We start from the raw sequence: 21,742 nt of genomic DNA, 5'->3' as shown, positions 1-21,742 counted from the left end.
CACATTTTTACCCAGTCAAATTCCTTCTTACACCAAGAATTCTTCTCTGCTTTGGAGCAGCTCAGTGAGTACAAGATGCTGGAAGATGCGCCCTGCAGGGCAGAATGCCCAGGCATGGGGCGCAGCCCTGGCCCTGTGTGCCTCCGTTTCCTCAGGATTGCTTAGGTGTTGCGCTCTTGGTCATGGCTTCATTAGGACTAAATATCGGATGGAAATGGGCATGACACACATGCTGAGAGCACTCCTCGCTCCCCAGGGCATTAAATCACCTTGTTATTTAGTGGCCTCTAGAATCCTCTAATTTACATGTGGTCTCTTCTCATAGAAGTGTCTCAAGTAAATCTGAATTTGTTTAGACAATTTTATGGGTATTGTAAAACCACAATTGAATTTCAGGGCTTTGTCATAGTCCAGCCAAGATGCACTCCAATTAGAAATAATTGCTATTAATGATGTTATGATGTGGGGGATGCCTGCAGTGCTCCCAGACCTTTGTTGTACTGAATCCTCGAAGAGTCTGAGCTTTATTCTTCAACTAAATAGACAGGACCCTAGAAGATACGCTTCTGGAATTGTAATATTACAGCAATATTGTGCTTCTTCCTTAATTAACCTTGTTAACCAAGGATTTGGAACGTCGGTGGGTGACTCTAAGAGGGCCTTTGTTATCCTCTCAGTACACATCTACAGTGGAGTAAGATGTCACTCTGTGAAATAAAACGCCTTTATTCTTTGGCATACACCAAATACCTTCATCATTCTTTGAGTAATGATTGACAGTCTTGTTTAATGAAATAACGTTTGTCAAATACTTAATTTGCTGCCAGACACAGTAAATGTTGAGTTATGATTGTTATAGTATTATCATAAAACAAGTTTTTTTTTTTTTTAAGGCTTTCTGAATGGAAAGGAAATACAGGACAGGGCTGTCATGTTTGTGGAGGCCACTCAAGGTAAATCAGACCACAGTGGATTCCAGAGTTTACACTCCCTGAGATCACTGCCCCTATGACAGCATTTTACCCCCAAGATAGTCAAATTCTCAATTCTTTAGACTTTTACAGGGTCTCCCAAGGTACCGCTCATCCCTTCCTTGCTCCCCACAAGAGGGAAGAGACAAAGGCTGCTGTTTCTCTTGCAAGGCTGCCCCCGCCAGCCTGAGAAGGAGTTCCAGGGATATGGTAATTAACATATTTTTCTTAATCTTGCTTTTGTAGTTAATCTCCAAGGCATGAAAGCACTTTGCCAGTTGATTAAACTGTAAGAATACAATAGATCCGAAGTGAGGGCAGCACTGATGAATGTAAATGCATAAAATTGCCCATTCTGCAGGAAAATGCCTCAACCTGAATCCCAACTTGAAATACTAAGTTAAACACTTAAAATTAATTGCACGAATATATTTTTTGGATCAACAGATAGCAAAAAACCTAACTTGGTAGAATTTCATCTTCAAAATAAGAAGCAACCACTCTTTGATCTCTTCTAGGAAACAAAAGTGATTCTATTTAAGAGTTTGGTCTAGGATCACCGCCTCTGAGGGGGGTTCAGGGAATGCCCAGTAAGGCTCTTGGGGACAATGGTGCTGGATGGGCCTTTAGCCAGACTGGCACTCAGTCTGCGTATCCAGGAGGGCATTCAGAAATAAGTATTTGTGTAGCTGTTTCGGAAAGAAGGGCATCTGAGGCGGGGCTTTTCTACATTAGGTGGTATAGGTTCAAAAAGGCCAGAGCGGAGAGCAAGGAGGTGGGAATCCAGAGCTGTGTGTCCTCTGGAGAGAGGGCATTCTGACTGGATACCCACATGTCCTCTTCACCCCTCAGCCCTGCTCCCCAATGCAGGTTAACCACAGCCACCGGCTCCATTTGAGCCACCTCCCCAACCACCAAAAAGCTCAGGGCAGCTTGTGGCCATGGCTTATCACTTTCTTACATCTGTGGCAAATGGAAATGACAAAAATGGGCTGTCTTTATTTTTGGAAAACAAATAGCAAAAGAAAAAACCAAAACTCAACCTAATAGGTGATAGCAACATTATTTTCAAATGCATTGGTTGAAAATTCTAGTCCAGATAACAGAACAGGAGTGGTACTTTTGGTCTCCAGCTACATTCCACTATCAGACAAAAATACTTTTCTTCATTGAAGTACACATTATGTAACATTGTGTATCAGATGACCTCAGCCATAGAGTTGGTCTTTAGAGCTTCTTCTTTCGTTCAAGAAAGCCATCCATTGCATGAAAGATGTCAAGATAGTCACCTATAAGCAGTGCTGTCTTGAGGGGCAAAAAGCTAAAGAGAACACAAGAATAAACTTTCGTGATTATCATTCATGAAAGCCTCTTTACCACCTCTACTGAAAAGCAGTGTCACCTCTTGCGGCAGATGCAGTCATTCAGTCATGCACACACTATGCAGCCTGACTGCTACCTGCCTCAGGGTCACTGGGCCTTCTTCACTATATCAGAGGACAATTGCCCAGGGCCTTGACAGGTTTTGTGGCTTTACTTAAGTTATTCAATTCACTTCTCATTTCGGTTTCCAAAGCATCACTCCACTGTACAATGACAGAGAGGAAGCAGTGAAGTGTTGTGGTGTAGGCATGGGCTTTGGGGGCAGATGAGCCTGGCTGGAATCCTAGCTCTGTCATTTGCAATGCCACCTTAGGCAACTGACTCAGCTCACAGACCTCAATTTCCTTAGCTGGAAAATGAGGTCATCAATCTGCCTTTCTGGGACTACTATGAGGATGAGATGCAATAACTCCTCAAACCTTGGGCAAGACTCAACTAACACTGTTCATTTTCTCCATCCCCGTCTGCCCCTCTGCAAAGCCATATATATGCATGATCATCATCCCAACAGAGCACTCTGCTCCACTGGCCTTAGCACTCAATACTGCAGAGCAAGGAAACAAAGCAGGCAAAGGAAACCTGAGACTTATCCTAAGGTGGGGAGTAAAGGAAAGGACCCCATGCTCCTTGTTCCCCTGTTGGGGCACCCCAAGATCTCCAAGTGGTTCATCCCCTCCACAGTTTCAAGTCTCTGGTCAAATACTACCTTCTTTATGAGACTCCCCCCACCCATTAAACACCACTCTTAAAATTAAATCTCACAGGCTGGGCGTGGTGGCTCATGCCCATAATCCCAGCACTTTGGGAGGCTGAGGTGGGCAGATCACGTCAGGAGTTTGAAACCAGCCTGGCCAACATGGTGAAACCCTGTCTCTACTAGAAACACAAAAATTAGCCAGGCGTGGTGGCACATGCCTGTAATCCTAGCTACTCAAGAGGCTGAGGCAGGAGAATTGCTTGAAACCGGGAGGTGGGGGGTTGCAGTGAGGCATGATCATGCCACTGCACTCTGGCCTGGGCAACACAGCAAAAGTCTGTCTCAAAAGAAAAAAGAAATTAAATCTCGCCGAGATGTGGTGGCTTATGCTTGTAATCCCAATGCCTTGGGAGGCTGAGGTGGGAGGATTGCTTGAAGCCAGGAATTTGAGACCAGCCTGGGCAATATAGCAAGACCCCATCTCTAAAAAAATAAAAATAAATTAGCTGCGCATAATGGTGCACAACTATAGTCCCAGCTATTTGGGAGGCTGAGGTGGGAGGATGACTTGTGCCTGGGAGTTTGAGGCTGCTGTGGGCTATGATCACACCACTGCACTCTAGCCTGGGTGACAGAACAAGACTTTGTCTCCAAAAAAAATTAAATAAGTAAAATTTAAAAAAAAACGTAAATCTTGGCCAGGCGCGGTGGCTCGCGCTTGTAATCCCAGCACTTGGAGTTCGAGACCAGCCTGGCCAATGTGGTGACGCCCCGACTCTACTAAAAATACAAAAATTAGCCAGGCATGGTGGCAGACACCTGTAATCCCAGCTACTCGGGAGGCTGAGACAGGAGAATCACTTGAACTCGGGAAGGTGGGGGTTGCAGTGAGCCAAGATCGCGCCATTGGACTCCAGCCTGGGTGATGAGCGAAACTCCATCTCAAAAAAAAAAAAAAAAAGAAAAGAAAAAAAAGTAAAACTCAACTTGCACCCATCTACCTCCCACTGTGGGATTTCCTTTTTTCCCTTTCCTGCTTTTTATTTCTTTAGAGCACTTATGGTCTTTTCCTTTACTTTACTTTTTTTTTTTTGTTTCTTTTCTGTTCCCTCACCCCACAGGAAGTGATTTCCACATGGGCAGGGACCACTGTTTGTCTTGTTCTTTGCTGTAACCCTGAGCGCAGATCCTTGGATAGTGGGTGATTCATGACACACACAGCACTCTCTGAATGTTTGCTGAATGAATGTTTGGTGGAGTGTTTGATGTGACTGCCTTTACTGAGTTTCTTCACCTTGCCTTTGGCTTACTCAACAGCTATCTAATCCTCTCTCAAAACATGTCCCATAACTAGTATGTCATAAAACTAAACATAATCTCCACAGTTATTCAAAGTAGAAAAATTAAGTTCCATGTTCTTACCATTGGCATTACTATACTATAATCTGCTATCTATTAAGCAAAAGAACTTAATGTGTTGTGAATGCACACCCTGCCCAATAAACAGTGCATTACACGAATCTACAAACTATGACAAACATTGTCTCTACATTGCAAATGAAGAAGCCAAAACCTGGAGAATAAAGGGCATACTCAGAGTCACAGGCTTAGTAAATAGTGGGATCATAAGCCTGGATTTCTAATTGCTTATCAAGGATCCTTTGCTCTGTCCCACAGAGCCTCAGTCAGGCATTCTGACCCCTCCTGTGCCAGATGAAGCCTGGAGAAATGATAGGATGCAAGAATGACATTTGGTTCATTGCACAAAGTAGAGATAATTAGCTAATAAGAAAAGAAATTTCTGTACACTGGATGGGCAATGGCTGCTGGCCATGTAGTGGATGTGAGGTATAATATCTATCTTCAAATAACTAGGAATTGTCATTGGCAAGACTGATGGAATTGCACATGGAGCTGAGGGAGAAGCACAAACCAATGAGGTGAAGTTCAAACGAGGCAGATTTCAACTCAAGGTGCTTCCTCACAGAGCAGAAAGCCCAGTGAGGAAAGATTTAACTAGATGACCTGTTACAGTCTAGAAAATGAATTTAGGTAACAGGAATTAGCAGCGCACCACTATCCTTGTAACCGGGTCAAATGCTCATTCAGTACCTATGAATTTCAGCACTGAAACTCCATGGAGAGCAGGGAAGGGTGCACAAGAATGCTTTTTCTACTGTTTTTTTTTTTTTTTTTGACATGGAGTTTTCACTCTTGTGGCCCAAGCTGGAGGGCAACAGCGTGATCTCAGCTCACTGCAACCTCTGCCTTCCTGTTTCAAGCGATTCTCCTGCCTCAGCCTCCGGAGTAGCTGGGATTACAGGCATGCGTCACCGTGTACTTTTTTTATTTTTTAAGAGACAGAGTCTCACTCTGTTGCTAAGATGGAGTGCAGTGGTCTGATCGTGGCTTACTGCAGCCTCAAAGCCCTGGGTTCAAGCAATCCTCCTGCCTCAGCCTCCTGACTAGCTGGGACTATAGGTGTGTACCAGCCTCAAACTCCTGGGCTCAACCAATCCTCCTGACTCAGGCTCCTAAGTAGCTGGGACTACAGGCTTGCACTACCATTGCCTGGCTTATTTGTTATTTTTGTAGAGATAGGTTCTTGCTTTGTTTCCCAGGCTAGTCTTGAACTCCTGACCTCAAACAATCCTCTCACCTTGGACTCCCAAAGTGCTGGGATTACAAATGTGAGCCGCTGCTCCCAGCCCTTTCTTGTGCTTTTAAGAGGTGGTTTTACGTTTTTTCCCTCAAATTCTTTAATCATCCTAAGAGTTCGAATTTATTATGTATTACTAATCGTACCCATACCACACATTTCTGTAGCACTTGGCTTACTGTCTGGCCTTGACTTTGGGGCCCTGTACCTGAGGAGGCATGGATACAATATCTATTCCAACAGGATTATTTTATCATGAGCACAAGAAAATCTCTCCTAAAAATGATCATTTCAATCTTTCTATCTGCCAGTACATCCACTTCTTTTTCAGAATAATTCGATACTAAGGTGGCAGGAAGGGTTAGACCCCATTTTCTTGACTCATGGGGGGGCACTGCAACTATGTAAATTTGGTATTGTGTCAGCAATGGTCACAATGATAGAATTAACAGGACTTAACAAAATTAAATGAATGAATTTTAATTTATCAGGTATTTTTAAAGTGGCTTCTCCTGGTGGGATTTCGAGTAAACTGTAGATTGGCATGTTAGGGAAGTAATAGAAGCTAATGTAATTACCTTTTAAGAAACATCAGGAAGTATATAAACTTTGGCATATAGAAGTACATTTTTTCTTGTAGAATAGCTTCTACTATTTTTTCTGCGGCATATTCTGGTTCCAGAATTGGCAACAGAGAAGGACAGCTAGAATATAAAATGACAACAGTTAAAAAAAAAAAAAAACCCAAAGGCCAAATTTACAAATAAAGATAATTTTCAAATTAGGGATAAAAGGTTTTAAGATGTTATCACTTTTTTCTTTCCCTTTCAAATTTCATTATTTTTATATTTACTCCTTTATTGTCAATGTGTCAATGCAGTAGTGTCAATCAGTAGTAACATAACTAAAATGTGTCAATCAGTAGTAACATAACTAAAATATGAAATGAAAAGTGATTCTCATCAACACACTGATATTACAATATACATATATGTGAAATCATATTAAACAAATATTCCAAATATTTGTAAGGCAAGCTGTTGAAAACACATTGCCTATAGTCTCCATGAGATACAGAATTGGGCGTCTGTGACTGCTATGGCCTGGGTATTTGTGTCCCCCACAAAACTCACATGTTGAAGCCTAAACTCCCAATGTGATGGCATTTGGAGGTGGGGCCTTTGAGGTGTAGCTAGGTCACCATTGTGGAGCCCTCATGAATGGGATTAGTGCCTGTCTGAGAAGAGCCTATGAGCACCTTAGTCTTGGACTTCTAGCCTCCAGAACTGTGAGAAAGGCATTTTTCTTGTTTAAGCCACCTAGTGTATGATAGTTCTTTATAGCAACTCCTTTTGTATGACCAAGATAGTGTCTCTCCAATGATTGCCAGTCCTCCTGGAATCAGAGAGGGGGCATAATGGGATTGTACGGCAGGAAGGGGATGTGGACAGGAGAGCCTGGGAGATGGAGGAGCAGATGCAGGGCCTGGGGGGCTATCAGAGAGACACTCACTGCCTTGATAAACCATTCCCATTCAACTTGGTATCCTTCACACAAACACATACTAAGAAAGACCTCAGAATTCTAAGACCATTTATAAATCATACTGAATCCCAGAACAATATATTTTAAACAACTTTAAAAAACAGAACAAAATAAAACAGATAGCAAATCATTTTTAAGAGTGTAGCTTCTGTGAAATTAAAGGGTATACTTACGCTGTAGTACAACCTTCAAACATTCCAGTTTTTATAAAAAAGGGGCACACAATTGTGGTTTTGATCCCCTTTTGATTTTGGACAAATGTTTCTACAAATACAGATTCAGCAAGCCCAAAGGCTGCAAATTTACTTGCACAATAATCTGCAAAAGACAAAGCATGATCATGTATATTCCAAAGTTTTAAAATGGCATTACCTTAAGGTCTACCCATAATGCTAACAGCAGCAGAAAATAAGAAAACAATTTCAGAGTTCTCCTTTTGTGTAATCTTGGTCTACTCCCACTGGAAGAAGTGAGTAGGGAGTGGGAAGGGACATGGTTAACTGAAGATCAGGGTCAGTTGACAATGATCAACTGAGGCCCAGCACAAGAAGGGCTGCAGAGATCCTGCCTCAGGTCACACTGCTGGACTTTATTAGCAAGTCAATGCATTGTGAGCCCCTGTGCTAGTTCTTACATGGGGCCTTGTCTCAAAAAATTGCAATCCCATTGGGGCATGAAGACATTCAAAAGAAGAAACAAAACACTAACTGATATAGGAATCTAGGCAAGAGAGGCCAGCATGGGTTGTGATTCTCAGATCAAGTTTTCTTCCAACTATAACTCTTTCCTTCACTTCCAGAAAAACAACAACAACAAACAAAACAAAGGGCTTGGTAGCTTCAACCTCCACCTCTTCAATACCTTGAAAATGCAGGGTGGGGGCAGAGGGAGGAATGGAAAGTGGCACTTGTGTCCATTTTGAACTTTTTGTCTTTAATCATACTTGTTTTAACAAAACATCTGACTATTCAATTGACTTAAGTGAAAATGTTTGGCGAAGAAATGGCGTTGAGGTGCATTAACACTTTCCTTTGCCCCACACATTCAGAGGAGGCATATTTAAACTTGCTATGTTACGGTGCAGCTACTGCAACTGGCAAGAGCCAGTTTATAAGTGCCAGGCATTGGGTTGTCCAGCCCCAGTGCTGTCCAGACAGTGGATCAGAGGCTAGAGACTAGGAAGGGGGAGGAGGAGTCCAGAGCAGCTTCTAGGGTAATTGAAATCATCAGGTATAAATGCAGCTGAGTCCCTTGACCCCTGAGATTCTGATGAGAAGATATGGCCCGTGACCCAAGGAATCTGCATGCTAAACTGGCATCCCTGGTGGTTCTGATGCAGGGGAGTAAAGACTCACACGATGGGAAATACAAAAGGCTTACACTTGTTTCTAAGAAGAGCTGCGGGTGGGAGAGTCCTGTATCTGAAGACAGGAATATTCTGTCTGAAAAGGATTGATAAGGAGCTGTAAATATACCTGAATGATTTCAAAGGCCCGTGACTTAACAGATATATAAGAGAGAGGTAAGAATAATACCTGATAAGTTCTAAGAAGGAGAGAGGAAGGGAAGTCCTGGGACATAAGGAGGATAGAATGGTGATATTTAGGGTGACTGGTGGTTCTGAAAAACCTATTCATGTGATGGACATACTGAGCTAAGACTGGTTTTGTGAATCTTGAACTATGCCACTTTGCTTCAAAGCATTAGGAACCACCGAACTGGCAAAGTGGCTTATCTGTTACCCGAATGTTGCTGCTACAGTTCTGTTGGATGAGTTTTAGCAACCCTTGTAAGCCAGGACGTGGGACATTTGCTCTAGGGGATGCCATGGTAGGTTAGGTCAAGGTTTCTCTTCCTTCTAGAGCCAGCTCCCAAGTTGGGCCTCCTTGGTTGAGGCTCTCAAAGGATCTCTTTGTCTCCTCCCCACTGCTACTGTCAAGTCAGTTGGCTGTTGCAAGGGAGATGAAAATGCCCACCACTTCCTGCAGGTCTTCAACCAGTGGAAAAACAAAGCAGTTAACTTTAGGTTTCTTGAGGTGAAGAAACTTGATCCAAACTCACAGCAGTGGGGAGATCACTTAGGGGAAACTTCAGGAGAAGACAGGGTCATCCTCCTTACCATCCTGTGACAGTGTCAGTGTGAAGTTTGGGGGACAGTTGTTATGTTGATCACTTGTGCAAAAAAATTATCAGTGAGGCCTCTTTCTCTTTTAAACAAAGGGGACTGCATAAGACCTAATGATTCCAAAGGGCACAGTCCAATTTCACGTAAGTCTATCTGATGCGCTGTTTTGCTACACGATCAAGTTATCAACCACTTATTGACTATACTTTTTAGCTTATTATTCTTTATCACTAGGACATCAAGTCAGTGCTAATTATTCAGAGCTATTATGCAAGTTAAAGTTATAGGGAATTTTGCAATTGTAAATGGCTACGTTTTTCTTACCTGCCAGCCCATTTACTCCAACTAATCCAGCTGAACTTGAAATGCAAACCAAATGTCCATGGTCATTAGCAATCATAGCAGGTAGAAAGGCTTTATAAGTCTAAGAAGACAAAGGAAAACTTTTAGTGTTTAATGCCACATTGTATAATTTTATCAGATATTTATATACTCGTTGTGATCAAAAAATCTTTTTTTTCAGCCCATAAAATATCTGAAGGTATGGGGATATAAAAACTTAAACATCTGGAAAGCAATCATTTTAACTTATTTAACCTCTTAGATCAATTTTTTATGGCAATTCCAGTATTATTAAAATAATTTACTCAGACTTACGTTTTTGCTCATATTTGACTTTTAACAACACAATATTAAGACAAGAATTGAAGGAGTATGGGAAAATCTTTGTTGTGGCAGCCACAACCCCAAACCTCCACAAACATGATGCTTTAGATTTAGATTGCCTTCTCTCTCCTTAGCTTGATTTTTGAGTTTCAAATTTTTCCTGAACATTGTTCACAGGACATCTGGTTGTTGACTTCAATTTTAAAAGAGCACTTTGTTTTAAACTCATCTCTACTCTTTAAAATAAGTTTCTTATTCTTGTTCCATTTCATAAAACAGAATATCTATTAGAAAGAGGGCACATCTATATACTATCCAACACCTTCACCATTGATTGGGGGCCTGGAGAAAGAACGTAAAGGAGACAGAAATGAGCTTTTGAAGAAGACATCTTCTGCAACAAAGGAGTAACTAATCACATCCAAAGACATGAAGGTGAGAAAAGGGATCTCTTACAAAGGCCAAACCTTACTTGTTTGCCTGCATTGCAATAAGTCTTAGAGAGAAACTAACAGGTAGAGAGAGGTGGGAAATCAAAACAAAGCAAAAGGAAGCAGTGCAGCAAACAATCCAGGGTCTGCCATGAGTTGGGACACTTCTCAGTAGGCATACTGCCTTTGAGAGCCCAGCCTTCAGGTAGCTCTCGGACACTCTAGCAATTGAGTCACTGTCTTTGTGCCTGGCAACGTGCAGATGCTTAAAGAATGTACATGAACTTGCCCAGAAGAAGTAAAGGGAGTGAGAGGACATGAGGAGTGGTAGGAGCCAGGGAAACACCAGTATTGGAGGAGGAGGAGGAGGAAGAAAAAGAGGAAGTAGAGGAGGAGTCGGAGTCGGAGGAAGAAGAAGGAGGAGGAAGGAGGAGGGAGGAGGGAGAAGAAGGAGAAGAGGAAAAAGAAGAAGGAGGAGGAGGAGGAAGGAAGGTAGAAGGAGAAGAAGAAAGAGAGAAAGAGAGAGTGGGGGCAGAGAGAGAGAGAGAGAACATGAAGGCACCTGGGGAAAAACAGAGAGGTAGGAAAAGAACACAGAGTCAGGCCGAGTGCAGTGGCTCACACCTGTAATCCCAGCATTTTGGGAGGCCGAGGTGGGAGGACCACAAGATCAAGAGATTGAGATCAGCCTGGCCAACATGGCGAAACCCTGTCTCTACTAAAAATACAAAAATTAGCTGGGCATGGTGGTGTGTGCCTGTAGTCCCAGATACTTGGGAGGCTGAGGTAGAAGAATTGCTTGAACCCGGGAGGTGGAGATTGCAGTGAGCTGAGATTGTGCCGCTGCACTCCAGTCTGGCAGCAGAGTGAGACTCTATCTCAAAAAAAAAAAAAAAAAAAAAAAAAAAGAAAAAAAAAAAAAGGACACAAAAGCCATGGGAGTGGAGACTTCCAGGGACCATGGTCCTTATTTTCATTCCAACTATATATGAGTATAAGCAAGCACCAAAGAGAGGGACAATTGGGACAAGATAAATCATTTGCAGTAGCTCCTGTAGGAACGTGGTAGCCACTAAACTCTGAATCTTTCCATTTTTCTCCTGAAAACTTTACAAAACACCAAGAATAGCACCAGCACCACTACATTTTTGGTGGAAATCGGGGACAGAAAATCTTCAAATTCCAAACTACATTTGAAGGCTGCTGAAGAAGAGTTGGGCAGAAAAGTGGAGGAGCTCAGAAATCTCCAGCAAAGACTCCCAGGAGACAGCCTTGCCCAGGAATGATGAGCTATGAGCAGGGCTGCAACCAAACAGGTCAAAAGTCCTGTAATTCCAGTACTGTGGGAGGCGAGGCAGATGGAACACTTGAGGCCAGGAGTTCAAGACCAGCCTGGCCAACATGGCAAAACCCTGTCTCTACTAAAAACACAAAAAATTAGTTGGGTGTGGTGGCACGCACCTGTAATCCCAGTTACTCAGGTGGCTGAGGCACGAGAATCGCTTGAATCCAGGAGGCGGAGGTTACAGTGAGGCTGAGATAGCACCACTGCACTCCAGCCTGGGAGACAGAATGAAACTCTCTCAAAAAATTAAAATAAAATGATAAAGTAAAATAAAAGTAAACTTTTAATAAAAGCTGGGAGAGGCAGCAAGAGGGTGCATGCATAGTGTGGGGAGGTCTGAGATGGCTGGTTTCAGCACAGGCCAGAAAAATGCAACTTCTGGAATTGAGTGGGTAGCTTTAGAAGTCAGGACTGTGCTTTTAGTGCTGGTAGCAGGTGGTAACCCGGGTTACCAGTGGAACCTCTAATTTCTCTGGTTGGGTACTAACCAAGTTGACTGTAGGTTTTGGTTTGCCCATAACAGACCTGATTAACACTTGCTCATTAATAATGCTGAATTTCACTTCCAAAAGTGTCCCAGCTTAGGCAAATTACAATGCTACCCTGGTCCTGTCTAAGTTTAGTTACCCGCTAAACTAAAGTTTAGTAACCTGGAGCAAATCTTTTAAGTTCTATGATCCCTTATCTTACCAAGGTGTTTTAAGGAAAATATGTGAGCCACCTGGAGTATTCCCTAACATTTGCAGCTAATCAATACATGGTAGCAGGACCATGAGGACAGTTCTGTCCTTGTAGAATTCCCTGAGCAGAGGTCCTGGGGACTATAGATTAAGTGGCATCAGAAGAGGACAACTGCGTAGACCAGGACAAGTCCAAAATTGAGAAGTCTCTGCTTTACTTAGAGGCTAACAACATTGTAAAAGAGCAAGAGGAAAGTACTTCTAAATGCCAGAGTAACTTTACATTTATTATGAGAAGAAACAATTATTACCCATAAATGTGCTTTGAAATTCACATCAAATGACTTTTCCATAAGCTCATCTGGACAGTCAAGGAAATTTTTGCCTGTTACGATTCCGGCATTGTTGATTAGGATGGAAACATCGCCGACTTCTTTTTTAACCTGAAAAGAATAAGAGCAACATCACCAATGTAGTAATTCCTTATATGATCTAGGTTTTATTTTCCCACAGTTTTATGTTTTTTTTATCCTGGTTAATTCATACTGAGTTTATGCACTCTAAAAATACAGCTTGGGGCCAGGCGCAGTGGCTCACACCTGTAACCCCAGCACTCTGGCAGGCCGAGGCAGGTGGGTGACTTGAGAACAGGAGTTTGAGAACAGCCTGGCCAACATGGCAAAATCCTGTCTCTACTAAAATTACAAAAATTAGCCAGGCATGGTGGTGCGTGCCTCTGGTCCCAGCTACTCGGGAGGCTGAGGCAGGAGAATTGCTTAAACCAGGGAGGTAGAGGTTGTAGTAAGCCAAGATCACACCACTGCACTCCAGCCTGGGTGACAGAGCGAGACTGCGTCTAAAATGAATAAATACAGTTTGGTTTATTTCCATTGCTGAGTCTACAGTGCACCAGAGATCAAGTTTTTTTTTTTTTTTTTTGCTTTTCTTTTTTCTCTGAGATGATGGAGGCGCCCTCTTTCGCCCAGGCTTGAGCGCAGGGGCCCGATCTCAGCTCACTGCAAACTCCGCCTCCTGGGTTCACACCATTCTCCTGCCTCAGCCTCCCAAGTAGCTGGGACTACAGGTGCCCGCCACCACACTCGGCTAATTTTGTTTTTGTATTTTTAGTAGAGACGGGTTTTCACTGTGTTAGCCAGGATGGTCTCAATCTCCTGACCTTGTGATCCACCCGCCTTGGCCTCCCAAAGTGCTGGGATTACAGGTGTGAGCCACCGTGCCCAGCCTCCAGAGATCAAGTTTTGATGTGCTTTTCCTGTTTTTCTTTTCTTAAAATGAGTCCATTGTCGAAATGCTACTTTCTATTTACAGTTACAGCTGTTCTTCTACTCAGTGGTTAGTAACTTTGTTCTGTGCTCTGTATGTGGCATTTCATTTTAATCAATGTGATGGGACATAAGAATAGCTTCATTATAGCCAAATGTGGTATAGATCAAGACTTCGCACAAATGAAGAAGGGGCTGGGTCAGGGAGTAAATGGAGGAAAAAAGAAAATACAGTCATAAATCACTTAACAATGGAGATACATTCTGAGAAGTGCATTGTTAGGTGACTTGGTTGCTGTGTGAAGATCACAGAGCATACTTAATAAACCTAGATGTGTGCCTACTACACATCTTAGGCCATATGCTAAGGTAGCCATTGCTCCTAGGCTACCTACCTGTACAGTGTGTTACTACACTGAACACTGCAGGCAACTGTTAACACATTGGTAAGTATTTGTGTATCTAAACATAGAACATTGGGACAGTAAAAATACTGTAATAATCTGTCCCATAATGTGGGACCACCATTTTGTTTATAGTCTATCATTGACCAAAATGTCATTATATGGTGCATGACTGTATATATTTTAAACACACAGCACAGATTAGAATCTGCCTGTCCTGTTTTCATCAACTGGCTGGTTTTCTTCTTTCCAAGGATGGACTCCTGAACTCAAGGCTAAGCTATGGCCTAGGGATACAAGCTTTCAAAGTTATCGGAGACTCAGCAGAGACAAAACGCTGTCATATCACTCTGAAAGCTTTCTCTTTGATTGCTTGTCTATGGGCTACTTCTTAAAAATTCTCTGGTATTGGCCGCGCATGGTAACTCACGCCTGTAATCCCAGCACTTTGGGAGGCTGAGGCGGGCGGATCATGAGGTCAAGAGATGGAGACCATCCTGGCCAACATGGTGAAACCCTGTCTCCACTAAAATACAAAATTAGCTGGGTGTGGTGGCACGTGCCTGTAGTCCTAGCTACTCGGGAGGCTGAGGCAGGAGAATCGCTTGAAACTGGGAGGCGGAGGTTGCAGTGAGCCGAGATCGTGCCACTGCACTCCAGCCTGGCGACAGAGCAAGACTCCATCTCAAAAAAAAAAAAAAAAAAATTCTCTGGTACTTTCCCTTCTATCCAGAATAAAAAGTGGAAATGGTGGGTTTATACAGATGGGGAGTAATTTCCTTCCCCTGAATTCAGAGGAGCACATAAGCAATTCCCTCCAAGACCTCACAGTGATGAAACCTGAATAATAAGCTGGTAATGACATGTTTGGCTATTTCTGAAGTCAAGCACCTGGGGCAGAACTAAATCACCGTTACAGGGGAAAGGGAAAGGGAGGTAATTATTTATAGAGTGCTTCATACTAGTTTATGCCATAGCTAACAATCTTCGTTGTTTGAATATCAACCAATTATTGCTTAAGGCTGGCCAGATAAATTGTAGTCAGTGTAAGTCAACATGCCAGGTGTTTAACTTCTAAGTAGCTAAATTTGTGAGATCAGCTGTGCTTGGAAGAGTGGGCCCAGTGTAGGCCGAGCAAACTTGTCAGGTGTGGATCTCCAGCCTGTACTGGGCAGCCTGTGGTTGGAGATGCTGGTAGCAGAGAGGTAAAATGTAAAGACAAACTTGAAAGTCATAAACTTACCCGCCAGGGACTTGCAAACCTTAGCAAGGAAATCCTGGTTGAGCCTAGAAACTATGGAGTAACTTTACAATGTAGTCAGGCTGCTCACGGCAGGTTTGGTTGGTTCCTCCCTTCTCAATAAGCTGGGCAATTCTGGGAGGCACAAAGTGTCCCAGGAGAGTGATGAGTGAAGTACTTAAGCCAATGTGAGGACACAAAAATCCTTAGGCCAGGCACAGTGGCTCACACCTGTAATCCCAGCACTTTGGGAGGCCGAGGTGGGTGATCACCTGAGGTTGGGAGTTCGAGAACAGCCTGACCAACATGGAGAAAACACGTCTCTACTAAAAACACAAAAAAATTAGCTGGGCGTGATGGCACATGCCTGTAATCCCAGCTACTCAGGAGGCTGAGGCAGGAGAATCGCTCGAACCCGGGAGACAGAGGTTGCCGTGAGCTGAGATGGCGCCATTGCACTCCAGCCTGGGCAACAAGAGTGAAACTCCGTCTCAAAAAAAAAAAAAAAGAAAAGAAAAAATTCCTTGTGAGGGATGGGCACGTGCCTCTACGATGGTAAGAAAATCCTTACCATCCTCATGTCAGAGCTTTGGTTTTCTGAAAGCTTTATGTGTATCTGTATAAACACCAAAGAAGACAACGTAACTGAGTCTTTAGGATTAATAAAAGATTTTGATTGTCTTACGACTACTTAAGAGTAATACTTCGAATGTAGGTGGGGTGGACACAGCCTAAATTTAAAATCAGACAGAATATGGATTCAAATCCTGCCTCTATCACACACCAGGTCTGTGAACCCTGGACAGGTTATTTAATGTCTCTGTATCTTGATTTCTTTATCCTCAAAGAAGGATGCCTCTATCCCTCCATTAACTTATACTGTAGTAGGGGCCGGTATGGTCAGTGCAGTGTAATGTTAGAAGCAAGTACTCAGGTGTCAATAGACGCAAGTGGCAGCTATAGTCTTGCTGCTTACTAGCTGTGTTTCTTAGGTAAGCTACATACCTGCCCTAAGCCTTAGTCTCCCTACTTGTGAAACGGGGATAATAATGGGTTTTACTTTATAAGGTTACAATACATACATGGTAGTTAGCATAGTGTCTTGCATACAATAAGAATTCAAAAATCCCAATTTCCATTCTCCCATAATCTTGTCTACATTAAAGGGACACTGGAGAAAGGCTAACAGGCACTGAGAAAGGCAAGGGAAAAAGAACATGATATATGTCAAAAATTATAATAGTAAACACACAAGAGTTACCTGATCGGCTACTCTATACACTTCTTCCTTTTGGCTGCAATCGCAAGTATAGGCGTGCACTCTTGCGGCCCCAGCTTCCTGAGCCATCCTGTATGTTTCCTCATTCCCCTCCTTATTGACATCCCAGAGGACAAGCACAGATCCCCGTCCGGCAAACTGCAAGGCTAAGAGCCTTCCGAGTCCACTTCCAGCACCTGTGATGAGGACTATTTCACCAGCAACGTTCTTCTGTTGCTTTGGGAGTAAGGCAAAAATCATAGCCTCCAGAAGAGTAAACAGTGATTTTCCTAAGAAAATGAACAGTTTCTTTGATGATTGCAGGTTGAAAGACATGTTCTGGCTGACACCTATGAAGAAAGACAGATTCACGTGAAGACTTATTTGTCCATTTCCTCTGAGTTGTTTACTCCACAGAGTTCCTATTTTCTGAAATAGTGAAAGTAACTGAGACATGTGATTTAAACAGCTCTCCTGGTAGCAGACTCCGAATTCAGAAAGGGGGAGGAGGAAGCCACAGGGACTATATTTACTCAACTTTCATACTTGGCCCTAAGCTCAGCACATTATTTGCATGACTGCTACGTGCAGTATACAACAGAAATGTTTGTTAACCAGGAACTGTAACCACCACACCCAAATTTAACATAAAGAATAAGTTCATTATTCTTCACAGTCAGCCTTTCTTCATAATAATCATGAATCCTGTTGGCTGATTTTATGTTCAAAGTCTTGACCACATCACAATGTTTATAACATAATTACTACCTCTCTGACTTTATTTTTCTCTCCTTTGATGTTTGTGCTTTCTCATTTGCATTATTGTTCTTTAATTTTGCATTACTGTATAAAATCTGAGATTTGAGAGGAAAATGTAAAATCTTATTTGTAGAAAGCATTTGACAGGAAGTAACCAGATGTTCTAGACCTTTTCCGACAGATTTGCGATCAGCACCAGACAGCCCTTCCCTAGGCTCTGAGGTCCCCACGCCACCAACTCCACATCACTTACCATTCTGTGTGATTAAAGGTCAGAGGGGAGGCAGACCTGGACTCCTGCCCTGCACTGCCTCTGCCTACCTGTAAACCCCAGAGGGGAGCCACTTGGCCTAACACTGGGCCTTGGTATTCTCATCTGTACTGGTCCCGTGGCATAGGGTGTTTTTGCAGATGAAATGAGAATGTTCCACGTATCACCACAATGCCTGACTTATAGTCAGTGCTTTACAGACGTTATCACATTTCTCAGATTCATAGTACTGCCCACGAAGAAGGCACCCACTAGGTCTGCTGAATGAATAAAAGGCCCCCCCTTGACAAACTCATCCAGAGCTTAGTGCTTACATCCTGCTACCAGTTACTCACACTTTAGTGTGAATGAGTATATAAAATGCTTTCCTAACTACTAGCTGAGAAAGAAGGGAAGGTCTTATTTCCTTCAGGTTGAGAACAGAAGACATACTTAGCAGAGGGCATACTGTGCTGGGGGTAGGAGCCTTCTCTGAATGGAGTGCTTAATTGAGAGGCTCAGACAAAGGCACAGGTGTGAGGAGACGGGAGGGCAGTAATGAAAAAACAACAGGTCTTCACTTCACAGTTTGGCTGAAGTCAGCCTAGTTATGGTTAATGAGTAAGAGTGGATAGATTCATCTACAGGAGGACTTGGTGTGTGGTCACACCCTTAGGAAATGTCAAGAGTTGATGTGACCCAGGCTGTTGTTCCTGGCTTATTGTACAGATGAGACTGAGGATCTGAGAGAAGATGTACGTGACTTGTTCAGGGTCCCTGTGCTGGTTAGCTGGTGCGGGCCAGATTGGTTCATGTGTTCTGTTTATTGAGTATTCACCCTGTGCTGGTTCTATCTGGGCACTGAGGCTGAGGGGATGAGCAGCCTCTCATAATCTCTGTGCAGGTGAGCCAACTAATCTAGTTGAAGAGACGTATTAAACAAATAAATACATCATTACAAGCCATAGTGTTATAAAGAAAAGTGCAGTGTCCTATAGAGAGAATGATGGGAGAGCTGATTCAGATTGGGCTTGGGGGAGGAAGTAACAGAGGTCTGCTGGAAAGTGACCCTTTGAGTGGATATCCAAATGATGATGGTGGGAGGTAGGGATATTGAGCAATAGCTTTCCTGGCAGAGGGACAAAATAGTTTGTTGTAAGGCAGGTTTGACCTGTGTGTCCAGGGCTGTCCAGAGAATAAGAATGCTGGCTCTAAGGAACATGGACCTTCTGGTCAAATGAAGGACATTTTCATCCATGCTTTGATGAAATAGACCTCAAACTCTCTGTGATCTCTGCTCTGATTTACATTCACAGAGTAACTTTCAGAAGATTGTTCAGGCCTCCCAGGTGCTGCAGAACTGGAAAAGAAGGTGTCCTGAAAGAGGACTCTTATTTCAAATACACAGTCATGGAGCCTGTACCTGTGGATCTGCAAGGATGAGGGTCAGACTGTGCACACAGTAATGGGAAACCCTAGGCACCCTTCTCAGACAGCAGCCTGGGCATTGCCAACTTTGGAAAATCCGTACCAAGGGTAGTTGGTCAGACCACCACACTCCCTTTTATATCACTATGTGAATTCACACAGAGGGACAGAGGTCTACTTCTCCCATCACAGGGCTCCAGCACCTCAGCAGTGGCCAGAAGTCTCAACATTGACCTGGGTGACATGAACGCTCTTAATGTCAGAACATTCTAGATTTCAGTGTTTCACTGTCTCAATGTTGGCTTGATGCAAGACCTAAAATATGTCCATCTTTTAACACTGTCTTGGCAGATGCTTACTAGATTTCTAAGAACTTGTCAGCCTGAGTTACCCCCCCTCCCCAGTTGAAGTTTAGGGTGCCTGCTGGGTACCCACATAAGCAATGAGGTCTACAGATTAAAGTTTGGCTTGGAATTCCAGATACATCACTGATTTTCCCTACAACTTTGGTAGAAATGATTTACCTTCTTGTGCCTCAGTTTCCTCCTCTAAAAAGAGAGTTTCTAATAGTACATAGGAATACTTACCACACAGAGGAGCTGTGAGAATTAAACCAGTTTATATAGGTAAAGTATTAAGGAGCGTTATGTGGTCACTACTAGCTTGTGTGAGACCTTTGAACAAATTAGAAAAAAAAAGGCATTGCCCTGCCCAAAGTCCTCTGTGGGGTGCACAGGGTTGGGGAGGGGGTGCAAGAGGAGTTGTTTGGATTCCAACACCTCCCAGCTTACATGTCTCCCCCTCTGCTCCTCAGTCCCCATAATAATGTGGCACAGCCATAACATGGAGGCCTTTCTAGAACAGTGCCAGGAACAGAATGACAGCAAAATAATTAATGGCTAGAACTTCCACTGGTGTTCCTGTTAAGCAAATGAATTAATAATCCCTGGCTATACCAATGAAATATGGTTATAGTATACTTACAAACAAGAGTGAATGCACGGTTCCATTTTACTGCAGACTTTCCTAGAATGTTACGGAGCATATACAATTTAATCTGGCAGGTTTCTGGGTGTCTCTAGCTCATGGCCTACCCAATCCAAACAGGCGCCCTCGGCTTCCCAGGCCAGTGCGCGGCAGCAAGTCGGCTCTGGTGAGGGCACCCGGACGAAACGGGAGGGCAGACAGACTGACAATCACAGCTTGGGTTGAAAGGGGGCGATATGGGGGTGGTAGGGCCCGAGAGGTGGATTCACTGAGCAGCAGAGAGCAAGGAACCTGGGCAGAACGGACCGCAGAAGAAGGTCCATGGAGGCAACCTGCCCTCTGCTCTGGGTGGGGAGGGAGGCTGGCAGCTCACCTCCGGGGGCGGGGTGTCTGCGTTAGCCGTAGCCACGCGAGCCTGGGCTTCGGGGACGCTGCAGCCGTGCGCTCCCGGGAGGAGCTGTGTTCTCACCAGCTCGCGGGTGGGTCTGGCCGCGGCTCGGCGACCCGCGCCCCTTTGCGCGCGACCCGGCGTGAAACCAGCCCAAAGGGCCGCCTCGCCCGACCGCCGCCAGCGCCACCTCCTCCGTGAGAAAGCACCCAGGACCGACGACCTTGGCAACTCACCCAGGACACTCTCCTTAGCTGCCCGCGGAGAAGCCGGCCTTGTCTGCCCCAGGCACCCGAGTCGCTGGCTTGTAACTCAGTGAGGTTCAGGTGTTTACCCAGGTGCTGCCAGAGGCCAAGTCCAAGGGCGGGACGGCCGCGGCAGCGCCGGGGGTGGGGCCGGCAGTAGCCCCAGCACGCAACGTGGGCCGCACTCCTATCTTCTTTTTCTGGACCCGCAGATTTAAGAAGCTGGAAATTCGGTGGTGGAAACTGGATGCGAGCGTCGGATTTCTCTTAGGCTTAATGTTTCAATGCCTAGGCTGCACCCCAGAGTATTAGATGGGAATTTCTGGGTTGGGAGGGGCCCAGGCATTAGCTAGAAAAGTTTCCCAGGTATTTGCAAGGCACAACTCCGAGACTGGGAACTCTGGAGTTAGAAAACAAAGAGCAGTGTAGGCGTCCACGGGGGAGGGGCCAGGTCGTTTGTCTGGAGCCTGCAGTGAGGGGAGTTCTCCAGCAGCATCTGATTGCTCCACGTGGGATCCTAAGTCAACAGCTTCCTTGCCCCTTGGAGGTAAGGGGTGTGGGCGTGGACTCGGGAGTCCCCAGGAAGTGGGTGGGGTGCAGGCAGGGGCGGGAGTGAGTGCGGCGCTGACAGGCGGCCTAGGGGAAGAGGGCGAGGAAATTTGTTCTAACAAAATGAAGCTGAGAAATGAAGATAGAGTAAGAGTCACCAGGCACTCTGACCCAATCCAGATATATTAAGCATCTGGGTGTATGGCGATCCAGAAAATACAGCGATGATATATCTGTCAAGAAAAAAAAGGATAAACATTCATTAATAAATCAGTAAAAGAGTTAATATAAGCACAAGACATCACTGAGATGCTAATAATAGAGGGTGAACTTTTCTGGGGGCAATGAGGAGCAGAAATGACAATAAATTATAGGATGTTGAAAGACATTGCAAAACAGGGGAGTCAGGATGAGATTGGGTTTGAAATTCATGCTGGGGCTGAGTAGGA

At 44.1% G+C, this 21,742-nt stretch overlaps 1 protein-coding gene across 1 annotated transcript; it reads right to left on the bottom strand.

The window, feature by feature from the left end:
* Nucleotides 1-343: 343 nt before the first annotated feature.
* Nucleotides 344-21,463, bottom strand: LOC108538388 (epidermal retinol dehydrogenase 2). Its single transcript, XM_017886438.1, has 7 exons — nucleotides 20,736-21,463; nucleotides 16,691-17,037; nucleotides 12,814-12,945; nucleotides 9,705-9,804; nucleotides 7,429-7,573; nucleotides 6,289-6,414; nucleotides 344-2,292 (listed from the first exon to the last, which is right to left on the bottom strand). Exons 2-7 carry the CDS (start codon nucleotides 17,021-17,023, stop codon nucleotides 2,199-2,201), a joined length of 930 nt encoding a protein of 309 aa, XP_017741927.1. The 5' UTR covers nucleotides 17,024-17,037; nucleotides 20,736-21,463; the 3' UTR covers nucleotides 344-2,198.
* Between the last annotated feature and the right edge of the window lie 279 nt (nucleotides 21,464-21,742).

Source organism: Rhinopithecus bieti, unplaced genomic scaffold (assembly GCF_001698545.2).
Source record: "Rhinopithecus bieti isolate Rb0 unplaced genomic scaffold, ASM169854v2 scaffold_15501, whole genome shotgun sequence".
In the NCBI taxonomy this organism is placed as follows: Eukaryota; Metazoa; Chordata; class Mammalia; order Primates; family Cercopithecidae; genus Rhinopithecus; species Rhinopithecus bieti.
Note: the sequence above shows the minus strand (reverse complement) of the source record. Positions and strands in the feature narration are given on the sequence as shown.

Excerpts from the sequence above, each read along its gene's own strand:
- LOC108538388 (XM_017886438.1), bottom strand. The coding sequence starts at position 17,023 with ATGTCTTTCAACCTGCAATCATCAAAGAAACTGTTCATTTTCTTAGGA. Across the intron at positions 12,946-16,690 it reads TGTATAGAGTAGCCGATCAG|GTTAAAAAAGAAGTCGGCGA; the intron begins GTAACTCTTGTG and ends TATTCTTTTCAG. Across the intron at positions 9,805-12,813 it reads ATTTCAAAGCACATTTATGG|ACTTATAAAGCCTTTCTACC; the intron begins GTAATAATTGTT and ends TTGTCTTCTTAG.